General features: G+C 33.1%; 1 protein-coding gene across 1 annotated transcript in view; it reads right to left on the reverse strand.

Moving 5' to 3' along the window:
• Window positions 1-232: 232 nt before the first annotated feature.
• Window positions 233-18,978, reverse strand: part of LOC109105484 (CUB and sushi domain-containing protein 3-like) — a 242,628-nt gene continuing 223,882 nt past the window's right edge. Inside the window, 11 exon segments of the mRNA XM_042741717.1 lie at window positions 233-1,405; window positions 1,484-1,619; window positions 1,832-1,877; window positions 1,879-1,920; window positions 2,243-2,355; window positions 3,402-3,560; window positions 5,011-5,076; window positions 5,299-5,478; window positions 6,819-6,930; window positions 10,269-10,342; window positions 10,579-10,752. Coding sequence (XP_042597651.1) covers window positions 1,246-1,405; window positions 1,484-1,619; window positions 1,832-1,877; window positions 1,879-1,920; window positions 2,243-2,355; window positions 3,402-3,560; window positions 5,011-5,076; window positions 5,299-5,478; window positions 6,819-6,930; window positions 10,269-10,342; window positions 10,579-10,752 — 1,262 coding nt within the window. The 3' untranslated portion in view covers window positions 233-1,245.

Below are 18,978 nucleotides of genomic sequence, written 5' to 3' on the forward strand. Positions count from 1 at the left end.
AGCACAGCGGTCAACTCCTGTTGTGTTTATTTGTGCTATATAAATAAATGAAATGAATGAAAATAGAGGACTCGCATTTTAGTCGCAAGCAATTGACAGATTTTTTTGACAAACACGTAGTTTTTCCTTCACAAGATGGCAATTGATGGACTGGAGTGGTGTGGATTACCTCCGGCACCCATTCACTGCAAATCCCAATCCACCAACACACTTCAAAAAGGATCCATTGGTGAGCAAGTGATGTAACAGATTTCCTCAAATCTGTTCTGATGAACACACAAATTCATTTACATCTTGAGAGTGAGTACATTTTCAGCAATTTTTCATTTTTGAATGTACTATTCCTTTAAAACAGCCAACCGAAAACCATTTGTAATAGTGATCATTCCTCATTAAAAAACTAGGAAGTTTACACTTAAATGTGAGCATCATCCGATAGGAACGCTCGTGTTTCATAAGCGACTTAGATCTGTAGGAGGCTAGTAGGTTTAAGCGCACTGCGATGACGAGACGATGTGCACAGTCTGAAGGGCTGTTCACACATACAACCTTTTCACCACACGCTGAGATGCGCTGTCAGCAAAAATCAGCTCCTTTGACAAAGAATCAGTTTTCTTGCCGGTACAAATGAGCATTCTGCAGAGGAAAGAGTCTGAATAGCACTTAAGCATCATATCATGAAGCAAATGAACGATTATCGATGCATGAATGGACTTTAAACGCTCATGATTTCTGATAAGGTTCTCCATGCATCATGTTGTTTTTCTGAGCAGAGAAATTATACAGAACATTAACTTCACCATTTTGTCTACAGTTTCTGACAAGAGACGGATCACGTTATCACATCAAATGTCTTCACTCCTACTGGTAGTCACAGTATCATGTTGACTTGCATAAAGTTCAACGTTTCTCAACTTTTCAACGCAGCAAATCGCTGTATGTGTGAACGCCCTTGGAATGGCTTAAAATAATTTGCGCCATATGAAACTCACATTGGAAAAGGACACCTAACTTTTTGTTTTTGTTTTCTTTTAAATACAAAATCAACACTCTCAGAGTGAGATGTAGATAATATATAATTCTCCACTCGAACGGTGAAGAATATGACGTTTTCCTGCAAGTCCGCGCACAGCTTTGAGCTGCCGTGTCAGTAGCGCACCCCAACTGTGCTTGAAAGTTGCTTCGAAGAGACTAAAACAATTAATATACCAACACAAAAGTGACAGTTCTGACAGCATCAAACCCTCAAACCATTGTGCAAACCGTATTGAGATTGGGATCGAAGCGGACGACCTTTCCCTCGATGGATTTGGAATTGGTGTTGTACATGGGATTCTCGAAGGTAGCCTGACCGTTGTTGTTTTCATGCACAGAGCAGCCGCTGTACTCCGCTTTATCAGACTTCCTGCCATCAAATGAGAAGGAAAAATAAAAATTTCTAATCTTTTTTCATTAGTAATTTCATTGCTGAAATTGCACCCACCTCTGTTTATAGAGATAAAACCCAAAGCCTGCAAATATCAGGGCGAAGAAAGGCACAAGAATGGCAACGGCCACAGAGCTGCTATTAGTTCTGGGTGGAACATCGGGGCTCCTGGTGGGCTCTATTATGTTCAGACCTAAAATGATGCATGATGGGAAAATAATAATTTTTAACAGAGCTACATCAATCTAGGCTGAATCATACGGCTGAAAAAACAGCTCATGTCAAGTGTCAAAGTAACAGAATTGTTATTATATATATATATAGATTTAGATTTTTATAATTACTGCTTGCTTGGCTGAACATAAAAACATAAATATCATTTGTCATTGCTTAAATGCATAACACCTCTCCTCAGCACCACAAACGCCCCATACTCTACACCTTATAAAAAATCCAAAAAACAAGTATGTGTTTCCTTCATGGTCAGCAGAGACCTCGAGGAGAACAACAACACAAAGATGAACATCATGTTCTCTCAAATTCTGAATAGAGCAAATGTTCTCTGCAATATTACAAGGTATTGCTCTCTGAATACCTGCTTTCTTTTACTGCAGAGTTTAAAAATAGCCAGAGATGCGTTTTGTGAACGGGGCACTATTGTACCTGAGAACAAATCTATGATCTTTTACGACTTGAAGAACTAGAGTTTCCAATGAAACTTTAAATTAGCGATTAGAGCAAGACCAAGAACCATTAACTTGCACTATATGAACAAACATGCAGCTTGTAGTAAGTTAGAGACTCTAGTCCACTTACAAAGCCGTCCATGATCAAGGTCTCCTCAGTGATCTTGCTGTAGGTGCTCTTCACCAGAGCTCTCATGTGATACAGCCGCAGCGTCAGACGAGCGTCTCGACTCTTGTAAACACCTGCGTTCAGACAACATTAAACACGGCTTGTATTGCACTCACTTGCATGCAGTGGCCATTCATTGAGTACACCTGCTCATTAATGCAAATGTATTGGGATTAATATTTACAATAACATACAATTCAACTGATATGTGGTCACAGGTGTGTTAATATTGGATACTTTAAAATAGCTTTGAATGTGGCTCATCCAATTAGAAATCTGAAGTATCTGCTTTATAATATTAGTTTCACAGTTTTGTCTTTTGCTTTCAGCTCAAGTGTTTCTTACAGTGAAGCTGTTTTTGCAATAATGTCTGACTTATCTGTTTGTTATGAATAATCTGATACGTTGGTGTGTGTCCAAGCTCCAAAAAGAAATCAATACTGTTATTCAGCAAGGATGCATAAAATTGATCGAAAGTGACAGTAAAGACATTTCTAATGTCACAAAAGATTTCTATTTCAAATGCATTCTGTCCATTTGAACTTTGAATACATCAAAGAAATCCTAAAAATATGCTTTTCACCATTAATAATAATATTAAATGTTTCTTAAGCAGTGATTCATCATATTAGAATGATTCATGAAGGATCAAGTGACACTGAAGGCTGGAGTAATGAAGCAGAAAATTCAGCTTTGCATGACAAGAATAAATTACATTTCAATATATATTCAATACAAAACAGCTATTGTAAATTGCAAAAAGATTTGCATAATTTGTCTGTTTTTACTGTATTTTTTGATCAAATAAATGCAGCCTTGATGAGCATAAGAGTTCAAATACATTAAAAGTCTCTTTAATCCCAAACTTTTAAACATTTGTTCTTTTTTAATCCATATTTACTCTTCCATATTGTAAATATAGTGGCTCTTGCAGTCTTTAAGAAAAGCAGACACTAAAGGCACAATCTTGAACAAACAGTAAGTGACATTATTTCCATAACTTCTGACATGAGCTGTTGTGTCTAACAGGTGAGATTCCACAGAGCAGCAGGTTTCTGCACTGATAGAAGTGTTTATGACATGAGCTGTACTGTGCGGCGCTGCCATTATAGCTTCTTACCTGACAACAGCAGTTCTGAGTGCCTGTTAGTTAAAGTCACATTGACTTTCCCCGAAGTCACGTTAAAGCTAGTGATTGTCAAAGTCATCGGTTGTTTCACTCCTTTATACTCAAACGAACCTTTCCACACATATGTGGGCGCAAACACGTCGTCAGGAACTGCAATGACAAGATTTAATGTGTCAGAAGAGGTTAAGAAGCCATTTGCAATGCGTTCGGTGCAATTAACACCTCAAACTTTTTTCTGAGGATCTGACTGTGAATGACCTCAGAGTAGAAACGATAGCGAGCTCGTTCTCTACTTTCAAATGGACATCAACAACGATAATAAAGCAATATGCTGTACTACCGACTCTAAAACTGTGACCAAGTTATAAAAAAGCCTTTCTATATTGTCCAAGTCGCTATATTTCTTGACAACTGTGCAGCCTACATTTAAATAATGAGTCAAATTACATAAGAATTATTCAGATTATGGAATCTGAAAAATGGAATTAAGTGATTTATAACAATTTAATTCACTGGATCATTAGCACCTAATTATATGTACACTCTCAGAAAAAAGGTACAAAAGCTGTCACTGGGGCAGTACCTTTTCAAAAGGAACACTTTTGTACCTTGTAGGTACTAATATGTACACTTCAGGTACCAATATGGATTGTTTAGGTACAAAGGTGTGCCTTTTTTTAAAGGTACTGCCCCAGTGACAGCTTTTGTACCTTTTTTCTGAGAGTGTACTGTATACTGTATATAGATTTTTTTTTTTTTTATAACACAGATTTTTATAATTATTGCTAGTTAACTCGAACCTGCGACCTTCTGGTTACAAGTCCAATTCTCTAACCATTAGGCCACAGCTGCCCCAAATATATATATATAAATACACACACATACAGTAAATATTTTTTTAATATTTACATGTATATATTTATATTCTTATATTTCATATTATATCTAAATAAATGTAACATATCAACAACATATTTTTCATAAATATATACATGCATGTGTTTGTATTTATATATACATAATAAATATACACAGTATACACACATATATTATGTAAACAATTTTTTCTTTTATTTTGGATGCGATTAATCGCGATTAATCGTTTGACAGCACTAATAAATTATTTTTAATTTTCCGTAAAAATAACTATTGTGATACCACAATATAAAATCAATCATCCTGTGATCTGATAAACATTTTTTTATTTATGATCACATTTGGTTTATTATTGCTGCTGTTGCAGTGTTATAAAAGCAGTAAGCAACCAGTGATGCATGAAAGAAGTTTTCTGAAGAATGCTGGCAACCAAACAGTTGACTTACATAGTATTTTTTCATAATATTGAAGTCAATGGCTACCGTCAACTGTTTGGTTACCAGCTTCAGAATATTTTCTTTTGTGTTCAACAGCTGAAAGAAACTCAAACAGGTTTAAAACAACCAATTTAAATGACGGTTAAAATTATGACATAATTTTTAAGTGAACTGTCCCTTTAAGACATACCTTTAAACACAATAATGGAAATAAACAAGTGCAAGCATTGATTATTATTTGTTTTAGATCATACGTGTAATATTTTGCACAGCACAGTAAGACTCACCGTTGACTTTGGGACTCAATGTTCCTTGAACAGGTGTTATGACTTTTTCAGTTGTTTTTGAGCCAGCTGAAAGAAAAATGCATATCACTGCATCAACGATTCACTGCATTTGAAATGGGTTTAAGAAAATGCATTTCACACATGACTTCCCACATCAAGCAAAGGAAACGCCATCAGTCGGCTTCTGCCTCGACAAGACAAAAGAAAACGGCAGAAAAGTTGCAGGTCACAAAGTTGAAGTGTAAAACACATCTGAGTTCTGTACTGATGGGGTGTTGGACTGCGTACCTCTACAAACAGGCACCTTCCCAGTCCAGGATCCATCCGGCCGGCATGCGCGGTGCTCTGAGCCCCCGGTGAGAAGGAAACCAGGCTGGCAGGAATAGAGCAGCGTGTAGCCAAAGGAGGGCAGGTCCATGCCCAGCACGTTGGCATGCGACGGGGTCTTTGGTTGCTTACAGGAGTGGGCTGCATTAGGAGATATGTCAAGCAGTAAGCTCTAAGGCTCTGATGGATGGGGAAATCTCATTACAAAACATCCATTTCATTTTCACCCCAAAAAGGAAAAAAAAATAAAACACCGTAAGTACCATAATAATGTTTTTTTTTTTTTCTGTAATTATTTTCATTTTAAATAATTTAAGATTTTATTTAAATTAATGATTAAATTTATTATTATACACAATTATATAATATAATATAATATAATATAATATAATATAATATAATATAATATAATATAATATAATATAATATAATATAATATATATATAATATAATAAGAAATGCATTGCAATAATTATATAATTAGAATTTTTTACACTGATGAGAATTTTTGGGGAAATTAGATGATTTACAGAATAAAGTTTTAATTCTCTGGATCATTACTAACTATATAAATTTGTTTTTGTGGAATTTTCAGGAAAAAATTAACTATTGTGACATAATATAAAATAAAATAATATATATATATAATATAATATAATATAATATAATATAATATAATATAATATAATATAATATAATATAATATAATATAATATAATTATAAGAATCATTACATCCATATATATCCACAATTTAGTGCAATAATATAATACAATATGTAATATAATATAATACAATATGCATTGTAATATTTAGAATGATAATTAATAAGAAGAATCATTACATCCATTACATAATATAATATAATTAATTATAAGAATCATTACATCCATATATATCCATATTTAGTGCAGTTATATAATATAATCTAATTAATTACAAGAATAATTACATCCATATATTTCCATATTTAGTGTAATAAAATAATATAATATATACATTGCAATATTTAGAATGATAATTAATAAGAATCACTACATCAGTTTATATCCATATTTAGTGTAACAATATAATATAATACAAATATAGTAAATAAAAATTAGAATAGTAGAGTATAATAAATAGTAAGTAGAATAAAAATGTCAAATTTCTTAAATGTTAGAAAAATTTTGTGAAATTTACCCAGTAACACACTTACTAGAGCCACTCTCATCATAAATGCATTCACGTGATGTACTGCATGTCTGGTAAAGTAATATTTTTCATTTTCACTTGAAATAACATGAATATGGAAAAACAAAACTCCTGGAGGGTGAAATCAAAGTTGTATCGTGACATGCAAAATGGATGACTTGCCAAGAAAACAAGAAAACAAAATAACAGACATCTGGAAAAGATGAAGTACAATGCGCACACACTCACAAATCCAACCAAAAAACTGTGTGTGGCGTCTGTTGTGGAGGTAAGCGAGAGGGACTCACGGATGCATTCTGGTTGAGTGCCACTCCAGGTCAAATCTTGCTGGCACGTCCGTGTGGTGGAGCCCAGTAACAAGTAGCTCGTCTGACAGTGGAACTTCACTGTGCTGCCCACCTGAGGCACAGAGATAAGCCTGTCAGAGCTGCCACACACACACACACACACACACACACACACACACACACCTCGACATCTCTCCTCTCACACTCACAAACACTGCTGGTCAAAATACAATAGATATCAGGACTGTGCAAGATTCAGGATTTAAGAATCATCTCCTGTTCAACTGATTCAGTATAAGCATGATGACAATATGGTGAGTTTGAACTGAACTACATTAGTAAAGGTAAAGACCATAAGAAAAGGAGGAAGTAGGCTAATAATTCTAGATATAATGGCTACAGGATTATTGCCACTTTTTATTAAAATCAGCTAAAAAGAAATCACCACCATTCAAAAGTTTGAAGTCAGTGAGGTTTAATGAATTAATTAGTTTATTTATTTATTTATTTAAACAAAGACTCTTATCCTTACACTTGATCAAAAATACGATAAAAACAGAAACATTGTGAAATATTATTACCATTTAAAATAACCGTTTTAAATGTGAAAATATTTTAAAATGTAAGTTATTCCTGTAATGCAAAGCATAATTTTCAGCATCATTACTATAGTCTTCAGTGTCACATGATCCTTCTGAAATCATTCTAATATTCTGGTGAAAATATTGGCACTTTTTTTCAGAATTATTTGATAAATAGAAACGTCATAAAAACAGCATTTATCTGAAATAATACATATAGTGTATTTACTGACTTTACTGCCAATTTTGATTAATTAAATGCATCCTTACTAATTAAAATGATTAATTTCCCCCAAAAAAACTTACTGACCCCAAATTTTTAAATGATATTATGTTTGATATAATATAATATAATATATAATATAATATAATATAATATAATATAATATAATATAATATAATATAATATAATATAATATAATATAATATAATATAATATAATATAATATAATATAATAATATAATGATACCCTTGACTATATTTCTAAGAAAATAAATAAATAAATAAATAAATAAATAAATGGAGAACTATACATAAGAAATATATAAAAAATATGCAAAAGTTTTAATGAAAATAAATAACACTGCCTATAAATCAATTAATATTAATTTCAGTAAGTGCATTATTTTAAAAAAAGCCCATTCTGCATCCTGTTTCCTAGCTCGATTTAAATTAAAGAGTTAAATAACAAATCAAAAGACAGTCTCTCATTTCAGTTCTGAATGTTGCACATTCTCCTTGTATTCACTATACCTGAGGACCTGTATATCCTTTAGTCTTACTTCTTTCAGTTTTTTATGTGTTGTAAGGAAAACCAGCCTTCATGTGAAGGAAGTCCTCTATAAACTCTGAGCATTATAGCAGAACATGCAAATGTTGAGGAGGGGAATCGGAGTCTGTGAGTCCTGCTGAGATGAAAGGCTCACAACACTGGAACATTAGATTTCATTACACCACACACTTCTAAAGGAATCGGTGACAACAGCAGCCTGACTGACACAAACAAGACGTGGAGAGCCCTGTGTTCACAGAGAGCCAGCCGAGAGGACCGGCTTTTATTTTGCCCTTCAAAGAGCTCATTCCTCAAGGCGTGAGTGATCCAAAGCAAACTCAACAGACAAACGCTTTTCATATCAAAAAATATTAATAAACATTATCTATTTAAACATACATCTTAAAAATAATACCAGAAACCTACTCTATGCAAATATACAATAAATATCGTTTCAATAAATTTTTTTTATTTAATTGTATTTGTTAAAATTAAGACCAGAAACCTACTCTATGCAAATATACAATAAATATCATAGAGATAAATATGGTGACAGTTTAAATAACTTTCAATAACTTGCTAAGATAAATATGGTGACAGTTTAAATAACTTTCAATAACTTGCTAAGCAATACATTCAAACAGTTTTACCTCCATGGGAAAATCCCCAGACTTAATTTAATAATAATAATAATAATTATTATTATTTAATATATTTATTTACTTACTAATTATTATACTATTATTATACTTACTGATTGGCAATAGAAATTATGGTACTATGCTCTGTGGTTGTAAAAAAAAAAAAAAAGCAAAGCAAAATGTAAAAACATTTCTGCCACTTTTGAGAATTGCAATAAAATATAGCAAAATAAGAAATAAAATATCATTATTGCCACTGGAAATTTGTAACGCTAAGTTCACAATGTTTTATGGCTGTAAAAAATAAAATATATATATATATATATATATATATATATATATTTATTTTATTTTTTTTGTTTTGTTTAGCAACACAATAGCAACCAATACTGATAAATGTTTTGGGGGTGTAATAAAATAAAGCTAAATAAAATAAAATAAAAAGTAATATAAAATGAAATAAAATAATCAAATAAAATAAAAATGTTATTGTGCAAACATTAAGATTGTTTTGCAAAAAACAAAACAAAGAAAGCAAAGCAAAGCAAAACAAAGCAACACTTGTGCCAGTGCTGATAATGTTTTGTGGAATGAATAAAATAAAATACAATATAATATAAAAAAAGTTACAAATGAAATTATAATGAATATATATATATATATATATATATCTATATATATATATATATATATATATATATATATATATATATATATATACACAAACACAAAGTGTTTTACACTTAAACTTACTGTATCATACATGTCAGTCAATGCTGTCTCTGCTGAAAAACCCAATTCCGTTGACCACTTTTATTTCCAATATGACATTATAGCAGGCAAAGTTGTCATATTAAAGTGCCCAATACATTTTTCATTTCTCTTGCCCCTCTGAGGAAGAAATGGCAGAGTCTGAAGAGCCATTTAAGCGCCGGCAGAGGCGTTTGGGCAGATATAGTGAGTGTTTGAAGAATAAACTCTCCCCAGACAATAAGAGCTGATGGCGGGAGACAGTCACACATCCTGAAACTGCCATGGGCTCTTCAAACAGCATTTGACTGAATCAACTTGACAATAAATCAATTGTGCTTATAAAGACAGGGCAGCCCGGAAAGACTGCAATACCTCGCCAGAGTCCCGCTTTGACATGTACTCAAACGAAGGGTCTCTCTGAAGGGTCTCTCTGATGTGGCATTAACGCCTTTGGATCATACTGTCACTGGGCGGACAGATCTCCTTTTGTCTCAGCAATGATGGAAAATATGATTTTCAGTTCTTAATAAGCACATCAAAAGTCACATTGTGCCAACTGAAAAGGCCGTTTTTGCACTTGAAGATGAAAGCGGCCTACAACTGACAGAAATGGGCCTTTTGAACTTATTCTCATCATAATGGCTTTGATACAAGAGTCCTAGATAGTCCGAGAGCATCGCTCTCAGCTCAACTCCTTCTTACCTTAAAGCCCAGACTGCTGTTCAGAGAGCCGTACTCAGGAGTGCCAGGATTTTCGCAAGTTGTCCGAGTCGGTTCTGTGGTAAAAGCAGAATGGCACAGTCATTTTCAGCTCCACCATTGTTATCTTCATAATTGGATTAGGAGAAGCAGATGTAGTCCTTGATGTAATGATAGTGACCCGTAGCAGCGGGTCATAATGTTCACATTTTCCTCGTAGATCAAAGCTGGAGTGGATATTATGGTCATTACTGGTTTAGCGGCGTTGGCTGATGAGGTTGAAATGTTCTTTTGAGAACAGATGATGGTGTACCTATGCAACGCAGCTGCGTCCCGCTCCACGTGCCGTCTGCTTGACAGGTGCGTGTCGAGGAGCCCACCAGCACATAGGGGGCGCTGCAGCTGTACGTGACCTCGGCTTTGAAGATGAAGCTCTGACCCTCGCGTCTGACGTGCGGAGGTAAGCCGGGTTCACCGCAGAACTTGGCTGTCAAGATAGTTCATATGAAAGTTACCATTAGTAGCCCTTTTTTTTTTTTACATACATCGACTTAGTGTAAATTTTGTCAAATATTATCAATTTTAGCCTTAGTCCTATGTTAAAATGTCCTTGTTAGTCTTATTGTCTAGTTTTTTGACGAAAAGAGGTTTTTGGTAAAGTTTTTATTTTCTTGAATATATTTTAGTCTTGTCTTATTTTGTCAACAAAATTGCATGTTGATATAATCATAGCTATCATTTATTGACCCCATAATAACATCTTCTCATACACATGAAAAAAAATATCCAAAAAACGAACATTTTTCATTATAGTCTTCGTTAACTAAATTAACACTACATTAACTTTCCTGAGTGAAATATGTTGATTTTATTCACCTGAATCTCACTGCAAACCATCTATATTCATCTAAAAAAAATATTAATTTAAAAAAAATTATTGTTCAAAACAAAAAAAACAAAACAAAACAAAAAATGTAAACTAAATGAAAATGAGAAATTTCGCCCTGGCAGCTAACTAAGTTGAAATAAATCTTCTAGTTGTTTCCTACTGGGGTTATATTTAACCTAAAGCAAAGCAAAGCAAAGCAAAGCAATAACATAACGTAACGTAACATAACATAACGATACACAACACAACAACACAACACAACACAACCTAACCCAACCCAACACAACCCAACACAACATATTCAATGAAAAAAATTAACTAAATGAAAATGAGAAATTTTGCCTCAGCAATTAACCAAAATAAGTCAAAATATTTCTTGGCAACTAACTAAAGTAAGTTTAGGCTGAAGCACTCACTGCAAATACTCTAGTTGTCTCTGCCAATTTTATTGTTATCATAAACAAACTATTAAATCATTTTGTAAAATAAAATAAAATAAAATAAAAACTAAATAAAAATGTGAGAAAACTGGCATTGACAACAATTTTTTTTTCAAGCACTAAAATTACTAATTGGTTAAAAGTTAATGAAAATAAGTAAATTGAAAAAAAAATGACAAGCATATAAATGACTAAAAATCTAAATTCAACTGAAAATACAAAAATGAAAGCTAATTTTAAAATATAAACTGATAGTGGCCGAGGCCAGCCTAAAAAGACTCTCAGGACAGTCAACGGGCCGCCTTATCATTCAATTTAGCTTATCTTGCCAATTTAAACATTCAAAATAGTTTAAAGCATACAAGCACAAGAAGTGAAAGAACTTAACCGAGTCCTAATGTACTGTGTTCAGTGCGCGCACAGAGAACCGCGTCTCACAGACCGCACACAAAGACTATGCAATGATATTTTACATTTGATTATATGCTTTCTGTTCTTGGACACCTACAAACTTGAAAAACTGTAAATATTTTTTAATTTGTATCACTGTTCTATTTATTTATTTGTGCTATTTACACAATTTCAAACAGAGCCTACGGGTCCAACATGCACCGGGGCCCCACAAACCCCAGCTATGACCCTGTAAATAATACTAAAATAACTGTGGTCTACACAATAAAATAGGATAAAATAGGTTATTTTAACAAAAATAAAATCATATCTCACCTTCAAGAAAGGACACAGGATCAATATTGATTTAATTTTAACTTTAATAAACCATTTTATGTTTAATGCATCTAAGAAGCATTTGATAACCAGGTTTCTGATTATTTCTTCTACTGCTTCTGAAACCTACATGGCTGGTACCAGCATAACCACTGTCAAGGAAAATCCGGTCTGATCGCCTTGATTTCTGAATGATTTATCTGCACATAACCCGACCTGACCCTCAAAACAAACTCCTATACTGTAGAAATATACTGCTTAAAAATACATGCCGGTGTGAATTCAACACAGAGTCAATTATTAACCAGGCAGGTTTTAAAGTTCTGGAGGAAATCTCTGAGTATGATTTGAAAAATGGGTTTTATTTTTACATTTTGAAAAGCATTTTCCAGTGCATTTTCTTGCGCATACACACCATACTTACACATACACTTCCATTATTCAGCTGCAATACACTATAAATTGAAGGTAAACAGCTAGACAGTAATGCCTTCGCCATCCAAGAAGAACGAAAAACAGCTTTGAGAGCGCTTAAGAATGACAGACCTAAAATTAAACCTATTTCCACATTTGATATGTCATGATTTCAGCGGGGTAAAGGCGTTTGACATATAAATTGCAGCAAAGCTCTGCAGGTTTCATGGTATTTAAAGATCAGAAGTCGAGAGGCGAATTTCACGGCCCCACGAGTGCAGAGGTTGGCTCACCTGAATGTAAATCAGAGTAATTATCCCTCTTTAAAAACAAAGAGGAAGGCCAAAGGGGGCACGGCGGCTGACACGCTCTGTGATGTATAATTCACAGGGTGGGATGAGAAAGTGTGACCACACGGACTCTGTCCACCACAGAGACGAGCTGAGTGCTTGCATTGCACGCCATCTGTATGGCATTTAATGCACGTCAACTCCGATGGCCATCAGCCGCCAGTGCAGTTAACGGCTCTAAAGCAGTGTTAAACGGCAGATCAGTCGGTCTGTGGCCGCGGGGATCAGGCTTTCTTGGCAGTGCTTTGATACAAAAAAGCCTTTGCAGTCTGCTGTGATAAAATGAGATCTCTCTGTCACATTTTACGCAAGGCACCTGAAGGAGAACTGGCAAGGTATCCGCCCTTCACAAGCGCTATCCACATCCAAATACATGATTTTGATGATTAATATTCACTTATTTCCACACACAGTGAGTATTTGGACACTAGTTGCACTTAAAAACATCAGAATGTCATTGCATTACAGTTTTTTGTTGTAATAAAATTAAATAAATAAATAAAACAAAGTGTAATATAAACAAATGAATAAAACAACGTTAATTCTGAAGTACTTTCAAAACCACAGTGTATAGACCAAAGTGTTGTACAAAAGAAGATAAATAATAAACAAACATAAAAACAAATAATAAAAACAACACACTTGTCAAGACTGAGAATGCTTTGTGTTTGTAGTAAAATAAAATAAAATGTATTATTAATAAATAAAAAAATAATCAAATAAATAAATAAATAAATGAGTACAGTTGTGCCAGTATTGAGATTGCTTTGTGCGTTATAAAATAAAATAAATTAAAATAAATCAACTAAAAATTTTAGTAAATTAAAATAGTAAAAGTAAATAAACTATACATTTTAATATACATATATATATTGTGAGTACTTTCTGAAAGTACTGAGAATGCTTGTAATAAAGCAAAATTAAGTAAAATTATAAAATTAAATTATAATTAATAATAAAGTAAAATTATATAGAAAATATAAATAATTATAAAATAAAATACAGCATTTTAGCAACACTTGTGAGAGAACTGGGAATGGTTTGTGTTTGTCATAAAATAAAAAAAATCAAGTAAAAAAGTAACTGAATGTGTGTGGTTGTAATAGATCAAAATCAAATAAAATAATTATTATACAATAATAAATATAAGTATTTATAGTATTTTAGCAACACCAATACTGGGCATATTTCTGTTTAAGTTTACTGTATGATTCATATATGTGACTCTGCTGTCTTGATATGAGCATATGTGGTTATTGAAAAATGCTATTCAGTTGACCACTACTACTGCTGATCTAATATTATTGGGGGCAAAACTGGCAATGGATGTCATATATAAAAAAAATAATAAAGCAAAAAAGATTTATTTTAAAGAAAGATAGAACAAACACACATGCATACTGATTTAAGGCATTTTGTACCTTTACTGAGTGTGTTCTTTGCATATAAAGTGTGACAGGCCAATGATAGATAACGATGCAAATATTCACAACACATAAACACTTACTAGCATTATATATTCCACATGCAACGACAGGTCTCGCAGGCCAAATGTGGCACAGCGACAATGGAATCAGTGATGTTTTTACAGTGCACGCCGGCCATTCTCATCTGACTGCTGGGTTTTTTCTTTCACAGAAAAAAATAATTTCAACAGCTCTAGGCTAGAGCAAGTTATGCATAATAATCAGAACTGGAGGACCTAGTCAGGCTCCGTGTCAGAAAAAAGTTCCTTGATGAATAATACAATGCTTTGGAGAAGCAACAAACAGCACACAACAAAAAGTAAATCTGAATTTCACACTGCCGCTCGGTGCAGATGGGCAAACGTATTGACAGTGTGCTGACCGTGTTAAACTGATTAAAAATAGCCATTCAACATTTTTGGGTTGCTGTTAGATACTGTATGCAAGATAAATTATAAACTATAAAAATTAACCAAGCACAAGTATTTTGGGAAAATGTTTTACTTAAAGTTTACAAAAAAAAACAAAAAAAAAAACATGTATTTTCATATTATGTAATTATACACATCATTTAAAAGATCGGAATCATTTTTCTATCATTTTCAAAGCTATATTTATTTGATCAAAAATACAGCAAAAATGGTACTATTGTGAAATATTATTACAATTTCAAATAAATGTTTTCTATTTTAATATATTTTAAAATGAAATTTATTTCTACAATGCAATGCTGAATGTTATCAAAAATAAATGTAAGATTTGTTTTTTTTTTTTAATTTAAGGAATAAAAATGTTATGACTAAGTACAAGTCAACATTTCGTCACTAAATAACCTATGATGATGATGATAATAATAATTATTGTTGTTATTATTATTAATTAATTCGTTTTTAATATTTATAAATATGAAAATAAATGTTTTTTTTTTTAATGCAGAAAAAATATACAAATCAAGGTTTTAGACTTGCCCCAAAAATGATAAGCCTTTAAAATAAAATCTAATATTTATTTTGACCACTTCAGTTCAACAACCAACATTTTCTGCACCTCATTTCACTTGTCATTTATTAAAAAAAATGAAGGAATAAAAAAAAGAGTTCTAGTTCTTATTCTATACCATATTCATGGAAATTGGCACGCGGTGTTGAGCTGGATCTATGAGACGAGTCTTTAATTTCTGAGCTGCCATTTGTCTATGATCTGTGTGCTTCGAAGCGCGAATTAGCACGGCTCTAATCTTGTACCGCTGGCAGAGTCCTGAAAGAATGAATTACGATTTATGCCTTATCAGCACTAAAAAGTGACAATCTGGAATTTCTGGCACATTATCTACGGCCTGAGCACAGGGCACGTTTCAACACCTTCTTAAAGGTTGCTGTTAAACGTTAAACGCAGATACTATGGCATTATATGGGAATGAAACATGCAGAGTTAAATGGGACCCAGCTGGAAAAATCTTACTGTTTGACAAAGAATTAATTCAAGTGAAAAAAGAAAAAAAAAAATACTGTCTTCCAAAGCACATTTGGAAAGTTTGCGTCTGTTAATGATGAAGAAATTAATGAGAGTAAAATAGCATGTTTGCTAGAATTTAACAAAAACTTTACGAAACTGGGATTAAGCAAGAAGCTTTCCATTGTGAATGTAATGAAAGCATTAACGTATGGATATCTGCCATCTGAATGGAGAGAAATGTCATGAAGTCATCAGAAAATGAAATGCTAATTACACTCTCTCCCAGCTGACACTGTGCCGTTTAGGAGGAGATTGCTTTTCTTTATGGATCATAGAGGATTGTTGGTTATGGATGATGAAAAGCAAGCCTGTTTGCATTTATGAACGACAGGATTGTGCAAAAAGCTCTCACAAATAAAAGCTGATAAGCGTGCTGGTATCAGAGTTATTCAGCGTGTACTTTTGTGCTGGTAAAAATGCTTCTTTTCATCTCATTTCATACCTCATTTGCATCTGACTTGCAAAACAGTTGAACAAAATTCAAAATATTTCAGATTCTTGACTCTTGCCAATTCCTGCTGCAAATGAGTTTTATACAGATAGTTTTATATTGTTTTTGACATGTATATATGCTATGTAAGTACATACAAACACACACACACACACACACACACACACACACACACACAAAACACACACACACACACACACACACACACACACACACACAGCTACTTTTAAAAGTAATGCTTTACAATATTGTGTTACTCCAATATAAAAAAAAGTAACCATTGCCTTTGTTACATTTCATGGAATGTAATTGACACTGGACAGCTGTGAACACTGTATAAAAAACAACTTTCTTCAGGTAAATGATTGATCATAATCTGTTTTATTTGATGTCTTTCTTTTAGTTGGAATGCTGATTGAGTGATTACATAAAACATGATTTGATGATATGAATTGATATTTTGTGCTTTAACTAGTATTAAAGTGAAAGAGACTGCATTCATTGCCGCTTGAATTGAAGTAGTAAAATTGACTTTACATGAGAGGTGAGACACAAAGCTCATTGCGATTATTGTATAGGAGATGAGCTACAAATAATGTTATGTGAAGGAGAACCGTGGACCTGGCAACCCTGAACTATGGTGATTTATAGGGTCAAATAGAACCTGCATTAAAGGTGCTGTATGTAGGATTGACACCCAGTGGCTGAACTAGGTATTGCAGTCCAAATTCAAAATATTGGAAAGGGTTTTTTTTTCACCCGGCCCCTCCTCCTAAGACTTGACACACGCAGGTTGCCAGATTGACGACACCAACAGGAACGAGCACACTTTACGATAAATGAAATGAAATACGCTGTGTTTTCCACCAACTGGCAACCCGGGGTGCTGAAATACAATTGGGTAAACTGGCAGTGGGCGGGTTTCACAAACCAAAACAGAGATATTTCTTAAATATCTGCAAACAAATTATGGTTTCGTAGAGTCAAACACTTAAATACAGCACATTTAAGGGTTTTTTGTAAAAAAATAAATAAATAAAAACAATAAGATTACATTAAACAATTATTATTTTAACTTTGACTGTATCCCTTTTACAGTGTGTGTGTGTGTATATAAAAAAAAGTGTGGTGTGTAAATATACCAGGAATAGTAACGCACTTTGGCATTCTCAGTACTATTTCATTTGACACTACAATTTGGAATGCACTTGTTTTACTCTATATGAAATGGGACAGTGCATTTTAATTTTATCAGCATATGCATCTATTTCACATGCATCATAATATCTGGATATATATTTATGTGACAGCTCTCTATTCTCATTCGGAATATCAAGATCTCCCTGCTTCATGTAAAAATGCTGTAAGCGAAAAGTTTTTGCATCAGTATGCATAAAATGTCCCTATCACCTGACAGATAGCACTGAAATAGGTGTCTGGAGAAATCACAGCCGTCTCTCCATGACAGACCTAGACTCTGTAAACAGCTAAAAAATGATCAAGAGAGTGACTCATGCTTTTTAAGCAGTCAAAACAACAGCCAATCAGAATCGCTCTCTGCACATTCTGGTTAGCTGACATCAGGTTGGCTAAAATGACTTTGGAAGTCAGAGATTTGGAAAGAGGGAGTTTGACTCAAGTGAACAAATCTGCTGAAATCACAGATAACACATTTGAAAGAATATAAGACTAAATTGAAAACTAAAACTAAGCATTTTTGTTTTTATTCTGTGTTATAGCAACTCACAGGACAATTGAGTATTTAAGTGTGAAACTAGTTTTAAAATATAGTAAAGTATTCAAACAAGTATTGACCATCTAGAGTTTTTACTATGATTCTATAAGGAAAGGATTATTAAAAAGCCCCCCAAAAGCACCATAACAGTAGTTAATAGTTTCTGATTTAACATCCATTTCAAACTCTTCAATTTCTATTTTACTTGAATTACACTTCTCATAGGAGTTATGAGTTACATGTATATGTTGTTGAATTAATAATTAATTTAACCAATGTTTAAATCATTAACTGCTTTAACACTTTATTTTAAGGTGTCCATGTTACACATTACATGTACAGTACTTACTATTATAATAACAATAATTTATGCATAATTACATGCAGAGAACCATAAGCCAAACCCTAATCCAAAGTATATTCTGTAGTAAGTACATGTAGTTAATTAACATTACTCAGTACTTAACTGTATAACTGTAACAAGGACATTTTAACATTTTTGGAAAGATTTTTGAAAGATTTTGAAAAATGAGTACTTGGACTGACAATTGAACCATTTGTGGTGCCATCCAAAGAGGTTCGAACAGATATCCTACTTTTCATTTACTTCGACAGGCTGGTGGAATGAACTAATGAGTCTTACTCATTTTCAAAAAACATCTAAAGGCTAATTTTTTTCGCCAGCACTTGACCAACTAATACTAGCACTTACCTTTTCTTTTCTTGT

The sequence above is a fragment of the Cyprinus carpio genome, chromosome B16 (assembly GCF_018340385.1).
Source record: "Cyprinus carpio isolate SPL01 chromosome B16, ASM1834038v1, whole genome shotgun sequence".
Classification (NCBI taxonomy): Eukaryota; Metazoa; Chordata; class Actinopteri; order Cypriniformes; family Cyprinidae; genus Cyprinus; species Cyprinus carpio.